Raw genomic sequence first — 19,427 nt, 5'->3', positions numbered from 1 at the left:
TACACACTGAGGAGCTCCGCTCGCTGGAAGTCCACAGTGTAGTCAAGAGATCGGGATGCCATTTTTAAATGGCTTTCAATCTCGAAGTCTCACATGTGACCCCCTATCCTCACCAACCCAGGCACAGTTTGAGGGTCCCTGGCCCCCCCTCGAACTCGCAACACTCATGCAATGCACCCCTAGCTCAATCATGTGAGTGAGCAAAAAATGTCAGCTTGGCAGTGCTAGCCTGACACCCTGCAGTGCCCGTGTCAGCTGACAGTGCCACCTGGGCACATTGGCAGTGCTAGACTAGAACCAGGTGGCAATGTCAGGGTGTCAGGCTGGCATGGCCAGGGTGCCCAGGTGGCAACAGCCGTGCCAGGGCACCACCTTGCCCCAAGGGTATGCATCTGGGGGACTTTGATCCCCTGGGAGATCCCCATGTGTGCCGTTCCATCTGATCCCCATTTGTGGAGAGCAGTGCCAAATGGCACTCACTCGAGGTGAAGGGGATGAACCTCAAAGCCTCAGGTACCTTGGAAATCTACACAGTTTCAAAAGTGATCCTGTCCACATGGACAGCATTTACGTTGCAACGTCTCGCGAGATCAGGTTGGATCTCGTGAGGTGTTGAGAGTTGGGTAGATCCTAGGAGTGGGATCTCTCGGCTTTTATCGATCACACTGTACCTCTGCAAGCTGCTTTTCAGGTGCAATGTGGCCACTGGATCGTGCCCATAGTATTCAAAGAAGTGTGGTTGGGTGGATTGACCATGCTAAATTGCCCCTTAGTGTCCAAAGACGTACAGGTTAGGTGTGGTTTTGGGGATAGGTGGCGGTGTGTTCCTAGATAGGGTGATCTTTCAGAGGGTTCGTGGAGACCCGGTGGACCAAATGGCCTCCTTTTGGATTGTAGGCATTCTAAGGATTTGATAAAGGTGTCGATGCTTCAGCACAAATGCTTTGAGATCTCATCAATGATTCACCACCACTGTAACATAAAGAGCCCATATCCAGTGCATAATATGACACACACCACACTGCCCTAAGTGTGTATCAAAGAACATTAGATCAACCAAATCTTGGAGTTGATGCCCAAAAGTTAAGTCCCAAATGTTGGAACAAAGAAATGACTGTTAAGTAAGAAATTTATGATCATGGAACTATTTCCAGTGTTGCGCAGGTCCTGAGAAAATGATAAAAATGGAAAAAAGCTTCAAATATATGTAGGAGAAAAATAAAATTCTAATTTCTGAAGGATGGCAGCAGATATATAATTTGCTTGATTTTAGCGGTTATCTTTAATGAATTTGAAGATAATTGGGCTTTCACAAAGTCAATTTCCTGCCTACTCTAACATGAGACTTTAAGTGTGCTACAGACAGCGCTTGATTAAATAAGACCGACCAACATGACAAGATATACAAAATGTCACCTTGCAGGAGGTTGTAATCATGGATAAAGCATCATGTTTTTCCACTTAATAACATAGTATTTCAAGGTGATTCTTTTTCAAGCTGCTAAAGGGTGCTATGACAGAAGGAAGGAAATTGTGTTTAGTCAGGCAAAGACTCTGAAGAACCAAGTCATTAAGTAGCAAAACTGCAATTGTGTCTAATGTTGCCTTCTATTCGCAATGGGAGGTCATGAGATCTGAAGGATTCGGTACTCGTTTCCGAAAAAGATGGGAAATCATCAGAAAAACTATAAATGATGATATACATAGACATGTATATGAGCTGTACAGACAGGCAGAACCAAAAAAAGAGTTCCTATTCCAGAAATTGAGTGGCTTCTTATGCTGGATCCTGCAACAGAGCTAATTGTTCCAAAATTCGGCCATGAAATCAATACAAAAGCAAAATACAGAGTGTGCTGGGAACCTGAAATAAGAATAAACAAAAACTATAAACACCAGATAGGTCAGGCAGCATCGGCCCAAATATGATCATCAGCTCAGACGAAGGGTCACCGGCCTGAAATGTCTTTCTGTTTCTCCCCACAGATGCTACCTGGAAAAACAATGGAGGCAAATCTCCTGAGCTTTTCCTATTTTTGTTCTTATTCCATGAGGTCAGTATGTGGACATGCGATTTGTTGAAGTTACTCTAAGCTGGATTTTCTGTGCATATCTTCAAGTAGGAAAGTACATTGTGACACAAGACACTTGTGGTGTTGATGTGTCAGCTACAGCAGTGTTTTAGAAACCTTTTTGCCCGGGACCCATTTTTACCAACCGGCCATCCTTCGGGACCCACACTGGACGACCTTTGTGACCCCTGCCGGCTATCCTTCGCGACCCACTATTTTCACTTATCTTTAATGTGATAGGTGAGTCTGCTTGGTCCTCACGATCTCACTGGCTTGGTTATTCAATGTTACATTTATGATAATTACTTCAGCTGATGTTTTAAGATCTCACTGTACCGTTGAAAATAATAAGAGGTTTGCCCTCGAATTCGCCATGTTTAGTCTTCACATGTGTTTGAGGTGTATAAACATTCATTTGACAATGCTTCCCTGCAGATAACACACATGAACCTTGAATCCTGATTTGCAGTGGCAAAATTAACACTCCACACCTCAAGTAATCTTCTTTATGCTGCTTTGTCCCTGTTTCTAGCTTCTTCTTCATTGGTTCACCAGAGGCCCAGGAGTTCATACCAGCACTGCTGGCAACGAAATAGAGGAATCTCTCTCGCGCCCAGAACACGTGACATCAGCGTACAGGGATCGTGACCTGCTCTCTGCCGTCCCGTCCGGTGGGGGAGCTCCATTTTCTGCTGAAAGAAAAACTGACCCTGGGCAGCACGCTGACGTGAGGAGGTGGTCCACCCCGCTGGGCTCCGGGAATGCGCACTGCTTGATCTCAGGTCTGCATGCAGGGGAAGGCCAGCAATCTCAATAGTCTGTTGCAGCCGGCTAGGAACGCCGCGACCTTCCCGAAACCTGCCCGCGACCCACCCGCGGGCCCGCAACCCTGAGTTTGAAGACACCTGAGCTACAACATTTTAATTCTTACAAAGCTCAGCTCCAATCAAAACTTACACCGCCTTACATATCAACTTGCAATCTTTCAAATTTTAAAAAGCAGCAAAGGTACTGGCCCATTGATTGAGATTGACTGCCAAAGCTCTTGTTGAATTTTGAAAACTTGGAGAACAGCAGAAAACAAATTAGTGTCCAAAAAAGGTTGTGACCTGCTTACCAGCATGAAGTGTGTTTGACTTCAGAGTCCTGAGTCTACAATTGCGTGCCCTTGTAAACATGGATCAGTCCTCACTGGGACAAAAATTAAGTAGTTTCCTCCAGATTTGAATTGGTTCCTCAAAGTGCAGTGTGCAAACAGCTTACAAGCTGACTGCAGTTCGATTCCCTGGACCAAGCTTATTTTGAGCTGTGTTGCAAATTACATCTGTTGTGTTCTGAATTCTCAGGACAAAAGAACTTGAAGTTGAAACATGGGGTTGAATGCAAATAGCAACGCAGGTTTATTGAGTAGCTGTTAACTGTGCAAAGGCTAGGGCAGCACGGTGGCACAGTGGTTAGCATTGCTGCCTACGGCGCTGAGGACCTGCGTTCGAATCCCGGCCCTGGGTCACTCTCCGTGTGGAGTTTGCACATTCTCCCCGTGTCTGTGTAGGTTTCACCCCCACAACCCAAAGATGTGCAGGATAGGTAGATTGGCCACTCTAAATTGCCCCTTAATAGGAAAAAATAATTGGGTACTCTAAATTTATAAAACAAAACTGTGCAAAGGCTTGACCAAGACTGAAGCAAAGCCCATGAAGCCAATGATGTCATGAACTATCATGTGACCGGCCTCTTAAAATGATCACGCACCAACACAACAACCACCCCACTTATGTAAGAACATCCAATACAGGCTGGTGAGAAGAATAATTCAAATAAATTAAACAAGACCATGCAATTGATTATTTTTGTGTGTATAACTGAAAATTTGAATTTAAATCTGGATGATCAGACAGTCAAAAGTCCTGATAGCCTTTTTCCTAGACATTAAAAAGTGCTCGACTCAAATCAGGGTTGCAAAAATCATTGCCACGGTGTCACTGGGGACAACGTTTCAGATGTCTTGCAGTGATCTGCTGCACCACCAGCCATCTCTGGCACAGCAATGCTATAAGGAAAAGGGTGCACATGAGGGCACCCCTGTGGTGCTGCTGTCATGTCCTCAGGGAAAAACATCTGGGATTTACCTCACTAGTTATCTTCTCCCAATCCATTCTGTGGAGCCATGACATTGCTCCTCCTGCCCAGTTTCACCCTCAATGCCTCCAACACCACAATCCACTTAACCGGCACCTCTTTGGAATGTGGAAGGTAACTGGCGCACCCAGACGTGGGCAGAATGCACAAACTCCACACGGACAGTCCCCCGAGGTCAGAATCAGACCGGGTCCCTGGCGCTGTGAAGCAGCAGTGCTATCCACTGGACGTGGTGACGAGCCACCTTCTTGAGTCGCTACAATCCATGATGTTATATGTACATCCATAGTGCTGTAACGGAGGGAATTCCAAGATTTTGACCCAGTGACAGTGAAGGAATGGCAATATAGTTCCAACTCAGGATGGTGTGTGACTTGGAGGGGAATTGCAAGAGTTCACAAGCATCTGCTACCTTTGCTCTTCTTGATGGTAGAGGTAACAGGTTTAGAAGGTGCTGGAAGCAGCAATATAATGCCCATCAGCAAGATACGTGGGAAGGATACAAGGGGCTGTTTAGCACACTGGGCTAAATCACTGGCTTTGAAAGCAGGCCAGCAGCACGGTTCGATTCCCGTAACAGCCTCCCCAGACAGGCGCCAGAATATGGTGACTAGGGGCTTTTCACAGTAACTTAATTGAAGTCTACTCATGACAATAAGTGATTTTAATTTTCATTTCATTTCAAGTAACATTCGTGCCCTACAAGTCCCAGCCAATGATTATCTCCAATAAGAGAGAATCTACCAATCTCCCCAGGACATTCAATAGCATTACTGTTGTATCTTTGCACTACAATCATACATTACAGAAGAGGTTGTTCGGCCTATCAAGCCTGCACCAACACAAAAATCTACTTTAACCTACACTCATCCCACTTGCCAGTACTTGGCCCATAGCCTTGAATGTTATACATTTCAAGTGCTCATCCAAGTTCTTTTTATAGTTGGAGGTTTCTTGCCTCAACTATCCTTTCAACACAGTCTGGGTGAAGGAACATCTCCTCAAATCCCCTCTAAATCTCCTGCTTTACACCTTAAAATTATACCCCCTTCCTATTGACCCTTCAACTAAGGGAAACAAATGCTTTCTATCCACCCTGTCCAAGCCTCTCATAATCTTATGCACATCAATCGGGTCCCTTCTCAGCCTTCTTTGCTCCAAAGAAACAAGTAAAAAGTCTTACAACACCAGGTTAAAGTCCAACAGGTTTGTTTCGAATCACCAGCTTTCGGAGTACAGCTCCTTCCTCAGATGAATGCGCTCAAAAAGCTAGTGATTCGCAACAAACCTGTTGGTCTTTAACCTGCCATTGTAAGATTTCTTACTGTTCTCACCCCAGTCCAATGCCGGCATCTCCACAGCAAAGAGACAAACCAACCAAAGAAATCCAGCCTCTCTTCATAGCTAAAATGCTCCATCCCAGGCAACATCCTGTGAAACCTCCTCTGCACCCCTTCTAGCGCAATCATATCCTTCCTGAAGTGCGGTGACCAGAACTGAACACAGCATTCCAGCTGTGGCCTAACCAAAGTCCTGTCCAGCTCCAACATAACCTCTATTTTATAATCTATGCCACAACTGATAAAGGCAAGTGCCCTGTGTGCCTTGTTAACTAACCTATTAACCTGTCCTGGGGCTGGGGCCTAACCTAACCTAACCTAGGGGCTGGTTTAGCTCACTGGGCTAAATCGCTGGCTTTTAAAGCAGACCAAGCAGGCCAGCAGCACGGTTCAATTCCCGTACCAGCCTCCCCGGACAGGCACCGGAATGTGGCGACTAGGGGCTTTTCACAGTAACTTCATTGAAATCTACTCGTGACAATAAGTGATTTTCATTTTCATTTCATGTCACCTTCAGAAATCTGTTGTCAAGCACCCCAAGATTCATAGAATTTACAGTGCAAAAGGAGGCCATTCGGCCCATCGAGCCTGCACCGGCTCTTGGAAAGAGCACCCTACACAAGGTCAACACCTCCACCCTATCCTCATAACCCAGTAACCCCACCCAACACTAAGGGCAATTTTAGACACTAAGGGCAATTTATCATGGCCAATCCACCTAACCTGCATATCTTTGGACTGTGGGAGGAAACCGGAGCACCCAGACGAAACCCACGCACACACGGGGAGGATGTGCAGACTCCGCACAGACAGTGACCCAAGCTGGAATCGAACCTGGGACCCTGGAGCTGTGAGGCAATTGTGCTATCCACAATCCTACCGTGCTGCCCTAAGGTCCCTCTGACCTTCCTAGTGTCCTGTCATTCATTGAGTAAACTCTTATTGTGTTACTCCTTCCAAAGTGCACCATCTCACATTTCTCAGGTTTAAATTCCATCTGCAACTAATTTGTCTATCTGAACAATCCGTTTATATCCTTCTGTAACCTAAGACCTTCTTGTTACTGTCAATGACCTGGCCAATTTTCATGTCATTTGCAAACTTACTTATCATCCCTGCCACATTTCCTTTTACATCAGTCATATTTATCACAAACAATATGGGACCCAGTGCTGATCCTTGTGGTATGCCACTGGACACTGACCTCCGTCACACAAGCAACCTTCTACCACCACCTTCTGCCTCCTATCACCAAACCTATATTGGATCCAACTTTGCACATTACCCTGGATAATAATGATAACCTTTATTAGTGTCACATGTCGGCTTACATTAACACTGCAATGAAGTTACTGCGAAAATCCCCACACACGCCACACTCCAGCTCCTGTTCAGGTATACTGAGGGAGAATTCAGAATTTTCCGATTCACCGAACAAGCACATCTATCGGGACTTGTGGGAGGAAACCGGAGCACCCAGAGAATACCCACGTAGACATGGGGAGAACATGCCGACTCCACACAGACAGTGGCACAAGCCGGGAATCAAAACTGGGTCCCTGGCGCTGTGAAGCAACAGTGCTAACATGCCACCCCATGTGATTTTACCTTCTTTATCAGTCCCCCATGTCGGAACTTGTCAAAGGCATGCTGAAATCCATCTAAACGACATGAGCTGCACTACCTACATCTACTGACCTAGTCACCTCCTCATAAAATTCAATCAGGTTTGTTAGGCATGACCTTCCTCTGACAAAACTGTGACGACTGTCCCTGATCAAACCTTGCATCTCCAAGTGGAGATTGATTCTGTCCTTCAGAATTTTCTCCAAAAGTCATGGGGCTTTTCACAGTAACTTCATTGCAGTGTTAATGTAAGCCTACTTGTGACAATAAAGATTATTATTATTATGTGATACTCACTGGTCTGTAATTCACTGGTTTATTTCTACCACCCTTCTTGAAAATTGGAACCATATTAGCTGATGTCCAGTCCTTTGGTAACTCCCCTGTGGCCAGAGATGAATTAAAAATTTGGGTCAGAGCCCCTGTAACTTTCTCCCTTACATCCCACAGCAGCCTGGGATACAACTGATCTGGGCCTGGGGATTGTCCATTTTTAAGACCACCAAAACATCCAGTACCTTATCACTCCCTATGTCAAACTGCTCAAGAACTTCACAGTCCCTTTGTCTGAACTCTGCACCCATATCCTCCTTCTCCAAAGTGAAGACAGATATGATGTACTTATTTATCACCTCACCAATGTCATCCAGCTCGATGCACAGGTTACCTTCTTGGTCCCTAATGGGTCCTACTCTTTCCATGCTTCTCCTCTTCACCTTGATAGACTTATGGAATATCTTTGGACTTTTCCTAATCTTACCCGCAAGAGCTTTTCATGTCCCCGCTGTTCTCCTAGTTGCTTTTTTGAGATCCTCCCCTACACTTTCTATACTCTACAAGGGTCTCTGTATATTTGCTCCCTTTATAAATACTAAAGGCCTATCATTTCTTTCCTGAATATTCTTCGACATCTAGAGTTCACTGGACTTGTTGTTCCTACATTTAATCCAAAAGAGAACATGTTATACCTGTACTCTCACCAATTCCATTTTGAATGCCCCCACTGTTCTGCTGAGTATTTACCCAGAAGTGGCTGTTCCCAGTCTACTTTGGCCAGATTCTGTCTTATTTTAATAAAAATAGCCTTTCCCCAATCCAAAACTCTTTCTGCATGCCATCTGTGGCGCGGTAGCACAGTGGTTAGCACTGTTCCTTTACAGCTCCAGGGTCCCAGGTTTTGATTCCCGGCTTGGGTCAGTGACTGTGCGGAGTCTGCATGTTCTCCATGTGTCTCCTTGGGGTTCCTCCGGGTTCTCCGGTTTCCTCCCACAAGTCCTGAAAGATGTGCTGTTAGGTAATACAGAATTCTCCCTCTGTGTACCCAAACAGTAGCCTATGATGTCATGGCCTTCATATGACGAGACTCGTAAAGAGACATTGCACCCAATTACAATATTCCACATATATAACAATTACCATCTCTGAATCTCCCAAAATCAATATCCTGGGTGTTACCACTGACCAGGAACAGAACTGGACCAGCCATAAAAATACTGTGGCTATAAGAGCAATATCTGTCCATCATCTACAAGACACAAGTGAGAACCCTAACCCTCCACTTGCCTGGATGAGCGCTGCTATAACACTCAAGAAGCTCCACGCCATCCAGGACAAAATAGCCTGCTTGATTGGCATCCACCACCTTCAACATTCACTCTTCTCATGGCCAACGCACAGTGGCAGCAGTGTACACCATTTATAATTTGCATGGTGGCAACTCACCAATGTTCCTTCAATAGCACCATCCAAATTTTCAAACTTTACCACCTAGAAGGGCAACAGCAGGAAATGAATGGGAACTTCAGCTCACCACCAGCTTCTCAAGGACAATTCGGGATGGCCAGAAAATGTTGGCTGAGCCAGTGACATACACATCACATGAAAGGTGGAAAGAAGCATCAGCATATGGATTTCTACCCCCAGGTGTCTAAATAGCACAAGTATCCAATCCGCATTGCCCAGGAATATCTTCATCATTTCCGATATTATGGGGGGGGGGGGGGGGGGGGTGCAAGTAGATCAAGGGCAATGCAATGCAGCTCCCATATAAATCAGGGACGTAAAAGTTACTTTTGTACTTGAGAGCGTATCTATGGCAATCCTGAATCGTGACCAGCAGTAAACACCAAATGCCAAAACACGACTTACTGCAACTCCTCTTTTTTGCAATTCCATGAAAATCGAGCTGATAGGGCATGAAAAAACCAATGAGAGCTGGCAGCCTCGTTCTTCAATATTAGAAGGAGTAATGATAGTGACATATGGCTTCTGAGGATTATCTGGAACCTTTGAATGGTAATGCTTGATCAGGCACTCCAAGTAACCAGTAAGTAAAACAGATTTTCTCCGTAGTGCTTTCTTGTCAGTTTGATTGAAGATCTGAAATAAATGGAATTAATCACAGATATATTTGCCAAAGTCACACAGTAAATACATCACATTTTGCAGTAATACAAGCATGACAACATTTTTGGATTAAACATTAATTTTGCCCATGTAAAATATTACAGTGAATAATTTTCCTTGTATTCGTGCATTGCAACAATTCTAGAGAAACAAGCTGGAACATTCGCCCTGGAAAAGACAACCTCATTCGACTCAGATATAGCTTTCTGACTATTCCACCTTTACATCCTGACATTTCACAAATTATCTTCAATTGTTATGCGCAAAGGAACAGCCCAGATTTAAAGAGAACAAATTACAGGTTAAAGAATTTGGAAATCGCAAATCACTCCCAATTACAAAAAAAAGAAAGTCACTCAGGCTCTCAATTTCACCATTCAATCAGGTCGTGGCTGATTGGTATCTTTCCTGGATTTACCCGCTGTGATGATTGTACATGGTGCATGAAACACAAGGGCATTTAAAAATGGAAAACTGATCCTGCAACATGTTATTTGCATCCTTGAATGTCCCTGATGTGTGCTCCCAACACCATTGGAATCAACTTATCCAATATAGTGAGTGACGCACTCAAGGTGAAAATATGGACGTGCTTCCTGTCTCCAATTTTGGAGGCTTTGGGGGACATTGAGTGTCCATAAAATGAGTGCAGAATGAATATCCCTCGTCGAGAAGAGGAAATAGTAAAATGCCTCTTCAACTAACTTCCATAACCTTCTACACCACGACCCCTTGACAAAGGAAGGATTTTATTTGAAATTCAGATGAATGCAAATTTTTCAAGTTATGTATAATTTTTGCATTAGCTATGCAGATTGAATTTTTAGTTTACTTAAAAGGACTGTAATACTACAAAATGGTAATTGTTACCTATCCTGCTATTTTGATAGATTGCCTGTCAAAATTCAGCCATGTTCTATATGCATACATTAAATTACATTGCTAACTGAGACCTGCTGTTTTTTTTAAGTTAAAGATAACTGATATGAGGGTTCCATTTGTCCTGGAATGCATTGTGCTCCAAAGGAAAATCTGGGGGAAACTTCAAAAGAACAAATTTTATCAGTAGATTTTTAATTAATTTAACTACTGATTTTTAAACCTTTTATGTTAAAATATCAGTTGTTGGTATGGATGTGAAATTTGTGCCTGAACTCTACACTGACAATTTAACTGTAATTCAAACAGTGCTGATGTCATTGGGGAGACCTAACAAGGCACAAGATTAAATAATAGGAACCTGGAAAGTACTGAAGATCAGAGCGACCTTGGAGAACACATCCTCACATCCCTAAAGGTAGCAAGGCAGTGGATAAGGTGGTTAAGAAGGCATAGGGGGTACTTGCCCTTATTGGCTGAGGCCTAAAATGCAAGAGCAGGAAGGTCGTGCTGGAATTGTATAAATCGCTTGTTTGGCCACAACTGGACCATTGCATGCAGATCTGGTCACCACATTATAAGAAGGATGTAACTGCACGGGGGAAACTGCAGAGGAGATTTACCTGGGCTAGAGGGTCAGAGCTCTATGGAAAGATTGAATAGGCTGTGGCTGTTTTCCTCGGAGCAGAAAAGGTTGAGATGGGACCTGATAGAAGTGCACACAGTTATAAGGGGCATAGATAGGGTGGATAGGAAGGCACTTTTTCTATTAATAGAAGGGTCAATAACAAAGGAGCACAGATTTAAGAGATGAGGTATGTGGTGAAATGCATATGCATAGTAATGTACATAGTTAGATATACGACCTCTGACCAGCAGGTGGTGACAGGGATCCAACATGTGACTCCAGAGATTGGGCAATCGGCAGTAAGTCGAATCAGAGGACAGTCGCATTAGACGTAGCCTGAGGAGATTTCACTAATTATTACTGTCTGTACTATAGTTTCTTTGGTTATCTTTCCATGTGTTCATTTTGCCAATAAACTACCTTACGAGTAAAGAACTAGATGTTCTGTGTGCATCTTTACCACAGCTACAACACACAACATAACATGGTATCAGGTGTGTGGAACAATTGAAGATAACTATGGAGAAGACGGGACGAAACAGACCGAAGAAAGAAAAAAGAAAATTCTTCCACCTACCTGGTAAACTACTGGCAACTGGAACTCAATGCATGGAAAGACTGTGAAGTTCGAGATGGAAGATCTGAAGTCACCTCAGCAGCTTCAAATCAACGGCAATGTAGACGAGAATTGGCGTACTTTTAAGCAGCAATTCAAACTCTATGCTGCAGCCCTTGGCCTGCAGGCGCAGCCTGACGGGAGGCATATTGCTTTTGCTGCTCATAGTAGCATGCCCGCAAGCCATCAAAATTGATAGTACTTTCACATTCGCAGTGAGACGGACAGCAAAAGCTTCGACGAAGTAATAAAATACTTTGCTCGACATTGCTCCCCGAAAAGAATTAAACGTTCAAACATTATGGGCGCGATTCTCTCAAAACGGGAGAAATCGTAAGGCTGGCGTAAAACCCGGGCGGGTTTGACGCCAGCGCGCCCCTTCCCGACCGGGAACCGATTTTGGTCCCCGGTCGGGGCTAGCAGCCCGACGCCGTAAGCTCCGGCATCACGGGCTTAACGAATTTCGTTAAGCCCGCTTGCCGGAGTTAGCGCCGGCTGACGCGTCATATGACGTCAGCCGCGCATGCGCGGATTGGAAGACTCCAACCCGCGCATGCGCGGATGACGTCATCGCGTATTTGCGCGAAACCCGCGCATGCGCGGGCCGGGATGCCCCTCAGCCGCCCCGCGAATGGATACTGCGGGGCGGTGGAAGGAGAAATAGTGCGCGGGCATCGGGCCCGCTGCCCGCGATCGGTGCCCACCGATCGCGGGCCCATGGCACCCTTGGCACGGCCGTGGTACTGCCGTGCCAATCGGTGCCATGGTTATAAAAAGCGAGTTGTTCCCGCCGTTTTTACGAACGGCCAGATCAGGTGTGTTTGCCGTTCGTAAAAACAGCGTAAAGGGCTGGGACTTCGGCCCATCTATCAGCTGTGAATCGCTGCCGGCCATAAAAAAACGGCGGCAGCGATTCGTATCGGGAGTTGGGGGGGGGGGGGGGAGAATAGCGGGAGGGCGGGAAAAATGTCGGGAAGGCCCTCCCGCTATTCTCCGACCCGTCGTGGGGGGCGGAGAATCGCGCCCTATATCTTTTGCATGCGTGCTCAGAAAGCAGGTAAATCGTTCAATAGTTTTCAAACCGACTTGCGGATGAAGGTGCAATCGTGCAATTTTAGTACATTAAAGTCTTCGATGATCTGCGATCAGGATAGCAAATGACAAGGTACGCCAGAGGCTATTAAGGGAAGATGAGCTTCAACAATCAAGATTTGTCATGCAAGCAAGCTCGTTGCACAGCAATTTAGTAAGGTCAATCTGAAACATTTTGGCGCCAATGAGGAAGAAAGTGCCTGCGCCAGAAGCTGAGTGAATCAGCCGAATAAGCAACTTTGTCTCAGTGCAGGTGGCCATTTTAAGTGGCCGACCGGGTCAGTCATTTTATGCAAGCGATGCGGCAATCAACATTTGCCATAACAATGTCTAGCATTTGGGAAGGTATGTTCCAAATGTGGCAGAACAAATACATTTGCAAGGCAATATTTTTCACTTCTAATAGTGGACCAAACAGGATCAGTTAACGTGATTGACGAGATACGCATTGAAGACTGTTTTTTGTTGATATGAATTTGACTGAGGACACAATGAGTCCGAACATGCAAAGTGAAGAAGTTTTACGAACCAGTTGCAGCAATAATGATGGTGATGCTAATACCATTGAAGACAGATGGTCAATTCCATTGATGGTGAATGGCACATTAATCAAATAGAAGCTCGACATAGGATCAAGGACCTTGTTTGTCAGATTTGAACGAGCTGCAAGTTAAACTGAAAGTCGTCAATCAAACAAGGCTACAATGGGAATGAAATTGTGACATTAAGCACATGTGAGCTCGAAGCATGGGTACACAACAGAGTTCACACCATAGTCAATTGTGGACACGGAACGAGAGTCTATCATAGGAGCGGAAATGTGTGAGGCACTGGAGCTAGGTGAGCGGCTGTACATTCCAGACAGCACTGCGACAGATGATGAGTGCAAATGGCAACAAGATGAACTGGAGGAGTTATCAGATGAACTGAAAGAAAAAGTCAAGGTGGAGGAAGAGAAAAAAAGATGACAAAAAGGAGGAGCCGAAAGGAATTCCAGAATTCTGGCTGACAGTTTTCAAAAATGTGGATTGCTCAGTGGCATGATACAGGATAAGCCTATCTTAAAGCATTTACAAGATTTAAAGGTGAAATTTTCAGATCCTGGACAACGAATGAGTTTTACTCTGTAGTTTAAGTATGAGCCAAATGCGTATTTCACAAATGGAGCAGTGACAAAAACATACCAGATGGAGTCGCAGCCTGATGAGTCAGACATTTTCTTCTTTCATGAACCAGAAAGCACGGGATGCACAGGGTTCCAGATCGACTGGAAGAAAGGAAAAAAACATCACATTGAAAACTATTGAAATGAAGCAGAAGCATAAGGGTCGGGGGACTGGAAGAACAGTTACGAAAACTGTACCAAATGACTCTTTACTTAAATTTTTTTGTCCTCCTGAAGTTTAAGAACATGGAGAGTTGGATGAAGGTTCTGCAGCAAGACTCGCTGCTGACATTGGAATTGGTCACTTCTTGCATGAACACATGACAGGAGAAGCTATTGCAGATGATGATGCTGATTACAAAGAGAAGGGTGAAGAATCAGATGATGAGCCAGAAGAGGAAGACTCTGAAAATGTATTTAGTTTATTTGGAATTAGTGACGAGGTGATCACCAAGTAGCATCCAATCTGTGCAGGACAACAATAAGTGTGAAAGTTCTAAGATGAAGTACGCAAAGGCTGAAAGTGAGAATGCAACAGCAGACAAATTAGCTGAGAGTAAATCAACTACGCACAGCCAACTGGTAACTGAAGAAATAATCCCCATTTTGGAGAAATTGGTTCCAGAGAAGCACGATAAATTATTGCATGCCCACGGAATGATTCCTGCAGTGGATTCCCAAGTACTCGAGGCAGTCCATCAAATAAACTTGCAGGAAGGACAAATGGATACATCTTCGTGCGCTTCTCCAACAAAAGACGAAACATGTGTTGTTATATCAGATGAGGATGAGTCACAAATTGAAGCTAAAACACAAAGTGAAGAAGTAATGCCGAATGTTGAGCACATTGGTCTCACTAAGATACCGGAATCCGAGGGTTTGCAGATCATTCCTGAAGTCGCAAACTTGCCTGCAACTTCGAACGCGTCCAAACGTATGTCGACATTAGATGCCTCACTGGTTAATGGCATGTGGTACAGCGTTCGAGCACAAGCACCATGGATCACCCAAAACTCCTCAATGCAGCAAAGGCTCCAGTAACAGCTTTTATAGCAGAAGATCCAGAAGCAGCTAATACAGCAGAAGGTCCAGAAACAGCTGTTACAGCAAAGGATTCAGAAACAGTTAAGCTCTTGGTTGAGAACAGTAGCAAGAATGGTGCTCTCAGTGCGGGTGTGAGTGTGAACCATACCAACTTCATGGACGACGGTACTAAAGCTAGGAAGAAAAAGAAAAGGAAAAAGCTGATCTTTCAAAAAAAAAGGAAAGGTAAGAAAAGAGTCGAGGACACAGTCTGTCGGCCGGGTAGCAGACGCGACAGTGCAGACATGAGCATTGGCAGTCAGGCCAATGTACAAGAACACACACGGAGTAGGAAGCATCATTTCCAAAAGCTGAAAGAGTCGGTGATTTAAAGACCAGACTTTCGAAACCGGTCTTTCGAAAAAGGAAACAAGATCACAAATTCGGTCAATGCTCAGGGCCGGGATTCTCCCCTACCCGGTGGGGCCCATTTTAGGGGCTAGGCCAGTGCCGGAGTGGTTCCCGCTCCGCTGGACAGTGCGAACGGCCTTTGGCACCCCGCCAGCCGTGGCCGAAAGGCCTTCGCCGGCTGGCGGAAGTCCGCGCATGCGCTGGAGCATCAGCAGCTGCTGACGTCATACCGGCGCGTGCGCAGAGGAGGGGGTCTTTTCCTTCACTCCCCGCCATGGTGAAGGCCCTGGCGGGGGTGGAAGAAAAAGGGTGCCCCCACGGCACAGGCCCGCCCGCCGATCGGTGGGCCCCGATCACGGGCCAGGCCACCGTGGGGGCACCCCCCGAGGTCAGATCGCACCACACCCCCCCCCCCACCGGACCCCGAAGCCCGCCCGCGCCACCAATCCCGCCAGTACCAGAGGTGATTTAAACCACGCCGGCGGGAAAGACCTGCCAGCAACGGGACTTCGGCCCATCGCGGGCCGGAGAATCGCCGCAGGGGGCCCGCCGACCGGTGCGGCGCGATTCCCACCCCTGCCGAATCTTGGGGGCGGAGGATTCGGGACACATTAGAGGCGGGATTGACTCCGGCCCCGGGCGATTCCACCCCAGGAGATCAACAAGAAGATGTTGTTAACCTTAAAGACTGAACTGTGCACAGGAACACATTTGAAATTGTTATGCATACCATGGCCGGGGTTCTCCTGTAATCAGCACGATCGCCGGAACCTGGCATGCAGCTCCGAGATTCCAGGAGCGCGACATCAAGGTGCTCCTGGACGCAGTAGAGCAGAGGAGGGAGGTCCTGTAACCTGGACAAGGCCGCAGGGTTTCCCCACGCCTCAGCCGGTGCCTGTGGAGGGAGGTGGCAGAGGCCGTCAACGCTGTTGCTGTGACACCGAGACAGGCGCCCAGTCCTCCAAGAAGTTGAATGACCTTGTCAGGGCAGCCAAGGTGAGTACCCCCCACCCCCCCCCCCCCCTCCGATGTGCGGCACACCCCCAGGTGCAACTAACCCTAACCCTAATGTGCTGTGCACCTCTGCCAATATACGCACTACTGCTGGCCTGCATGTATATCCCTGCCTAACACTGTTGCCATTCATCACTGCCACCCACCCGCCCAACCCCCACAGGAGAAACATGCACACAACAACAGGGAACGTGAGAGGACCGGAGGGGGCACGGCTGATGAGAGACCACTCACCGTTCATGAGGAGAGGGCCCTGGAACTGGCAGGTGGACCCGAGGACTGGGAGGTTGCCGATGCAGAGGTCGGGGGCGCACCACCAAGAGACCCCCTTCCCCTTCCCCCATATCCGCCCTCCCCCATATCGCCCCTCCCAATAGCCCCCATATCCCCCTTCCCCCATATCTCCCCTCCCCCGATATCCCCCACATTCCCCTTCCCCAATATCCCCGTATCCTCCTTCCCTCATATCCGCCTCCCCCATATTCCCCATATCCCCCTTCCCCCATATCCCCCTTCCCCCATATTCCCATCCCCCATATCCCCCTCCCCCATATCCCCCGATCACCGCCCGCGTGTCTAACCATGCATGCTGTATTGTGCATTGCAGGACCAAACGTCAAAGCACCCGTCCCGCGGATGCCGACCACCCGCAGGACGCCCCAGGGCGGCCACGAGAGAGGGAGAGACCCGGCCCCTCTGTCATGCGACGCCCCCAGGGCGGCCACGAGAGAGGGAGAGACCCGGTCCCTCCGGCACGCGACGCCCCCAGGACACCCCAGGGTAGCCATGAGACAAGGACAGTTCCAGAGCAACACAGAGATGATGCCCCAGTCTCGTGCGAGTGCGGCGATGCAGGCGTGCAACACCCAGCGACGAGGGGGCAGCCACAGGCCCCCATCGCAGCTGAGCCAGGACACCCCTACCCAGGACACCCCTACCCAGGAAACCACTACCCAGGACATCCCTACCCAGGACACCACTACCCAGGACAGCCCTACCCAGGACAGCCCTACCCAGGACACCCGTAACCAGGACACCCCCACCCAGGACACCACTACCGAGGACACCCCTACCCAGGACACCCCTACCCAGGAAACCACTACCCAGGACACTACTACCCAGGACACCCTATACAGGACACCACTACCCAGGACACCCTAACCCAGGACACTCCAACCCAGGACACCACTACCCAGGACACCCTAACCCAGGACACTCCAACCCAGGACACCCCTACCCAGGACACCACTACCCAGGACACCACTACCCAGGACATCCATACCCAGGACACCACTACCCAGGACACCACTACCCAGGAGACCCCTACCCAGGACACCACTACCCAGGACACCCCTACCCAGGACACCACTACCCAGGAGACCCCTACCCAGGACACCACTACCCAGGACACCCCTACCCAGGACACCACTACCCAGGACACCCCTACCCAGGACACCACTACCCAGGACACCACTATCCAGTGTAGTAATTGTATATCTGTGTAGATGCAATACAACTGAGCAAGCACTAGAGGGAGTACGGGAGAGATCTACATACACATGAACAGGCAGTCAGGACACACTTCACAGGAACGGGAGCTGGTAGCAAGACAGACTAGCAGCACAGATGTAACTTTAAGTTAAGCACTGAAGAGAGAACAAACTCACAATAAAGTATCTACTTCAACTTTAAGACTACGAGCTTTATTAAGACACAAGGAACAACACATGGTACCAGGGCTGTCTTCAGAACGCTTACTATAAGATTACACAAGCTGCAGACACAGAAAGACCAAAATGGCAAGAAAGATGTTGTAAGAGTTCTCTGATTTACTGCAATTTGGACCTCCACTGCAGCTGGACACAACCGGTAATTTAAGTAATAAATGGAAAAGCTTTAAACAAATGTTCGAGATATGTATCGCAGCAAATGATATGAAGCAGTCTCTGACACAACAAAAATAGCGCTGCTACGTGCAACAGAGGGACAGAAAGCTAGAAAAATCTATAATTGCTTTAAATACTTGAAAGGTGAAGACAGCACCAAATTAGAAGTAATACTGAAAAAATTTGAAGATTTCTGTAACATCAGTAACAATGCTGTTTTAAAACATTCAATGCCCAGAGACCAAATTGCACAGGGAGTGAGTGATGTAAAACTCAAACAATCAAAACCAGAACAGGAAGGGTTAACTCTGAAAATTGTGATTGAAAAGTCCAGATCGAAATAAAAAAGTAACTTGAACTTTTTACAACGAAATAACGCTGAAATCCATTGTAAAATGTCGTCTGAGCATATTTTACAGTCTCCGGGGAACAAAAGATGAAAATCTGCATATACGGATGCGCAGGAAACAGAAGCCGTGCACGCGCAGTTAAAATCAGCCATTTTGCCTTCTGCGCATGGGCAAGCCGCCCATGCGCAGTGTACAAAAAAACGCAGAGTAAAGGCAGATTGATTTGCGCATTTCCGCCCCAGGAAACAGCCGCCAAAGGGATCCCGAGTCATAGCTGCCGAGGGGCCGGTCGGTCGGAGGGCAGGCCGGCCTCAGCAACCATCTGCCGCCCAGAGGGTCCCGGGTCCCTGGAGTTATCAAACCCACCCACAGACCCGATGCAGTCACGGAACCAGGGACGATCGAAGGGGGTGACGGCTGGCTTGCGGCGGCTGCAGACGCAGGTGGAGGAGTGCACCCACGTCCAGGAGCTGGGAGTGGTGCCGCTCATGCGTGCCACCCAGGCCGAAAACGCACGGGTGGCGTCCGCGGTGGAGGCAATGGGTGCAACGGTGTCAGACATGGGGAGCAGTATGCAAGGCCTGGGGCTTTCCGTGCAGGTGGCGTCTGTGGCCCAGGACATGGCTGCCCTCTTACAGGAAGCCATGAGCCAGAGCCAGCGGCAGATCGGAGAGGCACTCCACGCCCTGGCCCAGTCTCAGCAGGCCATGGCCTAGTCTCTGCAGGCAGTGGCCCATTCTCAGCAGACCATCGTTGGGGGGTATCGGCGCCATTGCCCAG

The 19,427-nt window shown here is 47.4% G+C and overlaps 1 protein-coding gene across 1 annotated transcript in view; it reads right to left on the bottom strand.

Annotated features, from left to right (window-relative positions):
* Positions 1-19,427, bottom strand: part of kynu (kynureninase) — a 207,809-nt gene that overhangs the window by 9,973 nt on the left and 178,409 nt on the right. Inside the window, exon 13 of the mRNA XM_038789947.1 lies at positions 9,326-9,556. Coding sequence (XP_038645875.1) covers positions 9,326-9,556 — 231 coding nt within the window. The remainder of the gene's footprint in view (positions 1-9,325; positions 9,557-19,427) is intronic.

The sequence above is a fragment of the Scyliorhinus canicula genome, chromosome 2 (assembly GCF_902713615.1).
Source record: "Scyliorhinus canicula chromosome 2, sScyCan1.1, whole genome shotgun sequence".
Classification (NCBI taxonomy): Eukaryota; Metazoa; Chordata; class Chondrichthyes; order Carcharhiniformes; family Scyliorhinidae; genus Scyliorhinus; species Scyliorhinus canicula.
This window is presented reverse-complemented; position numbering and strand designations above follow the sequence as displayed.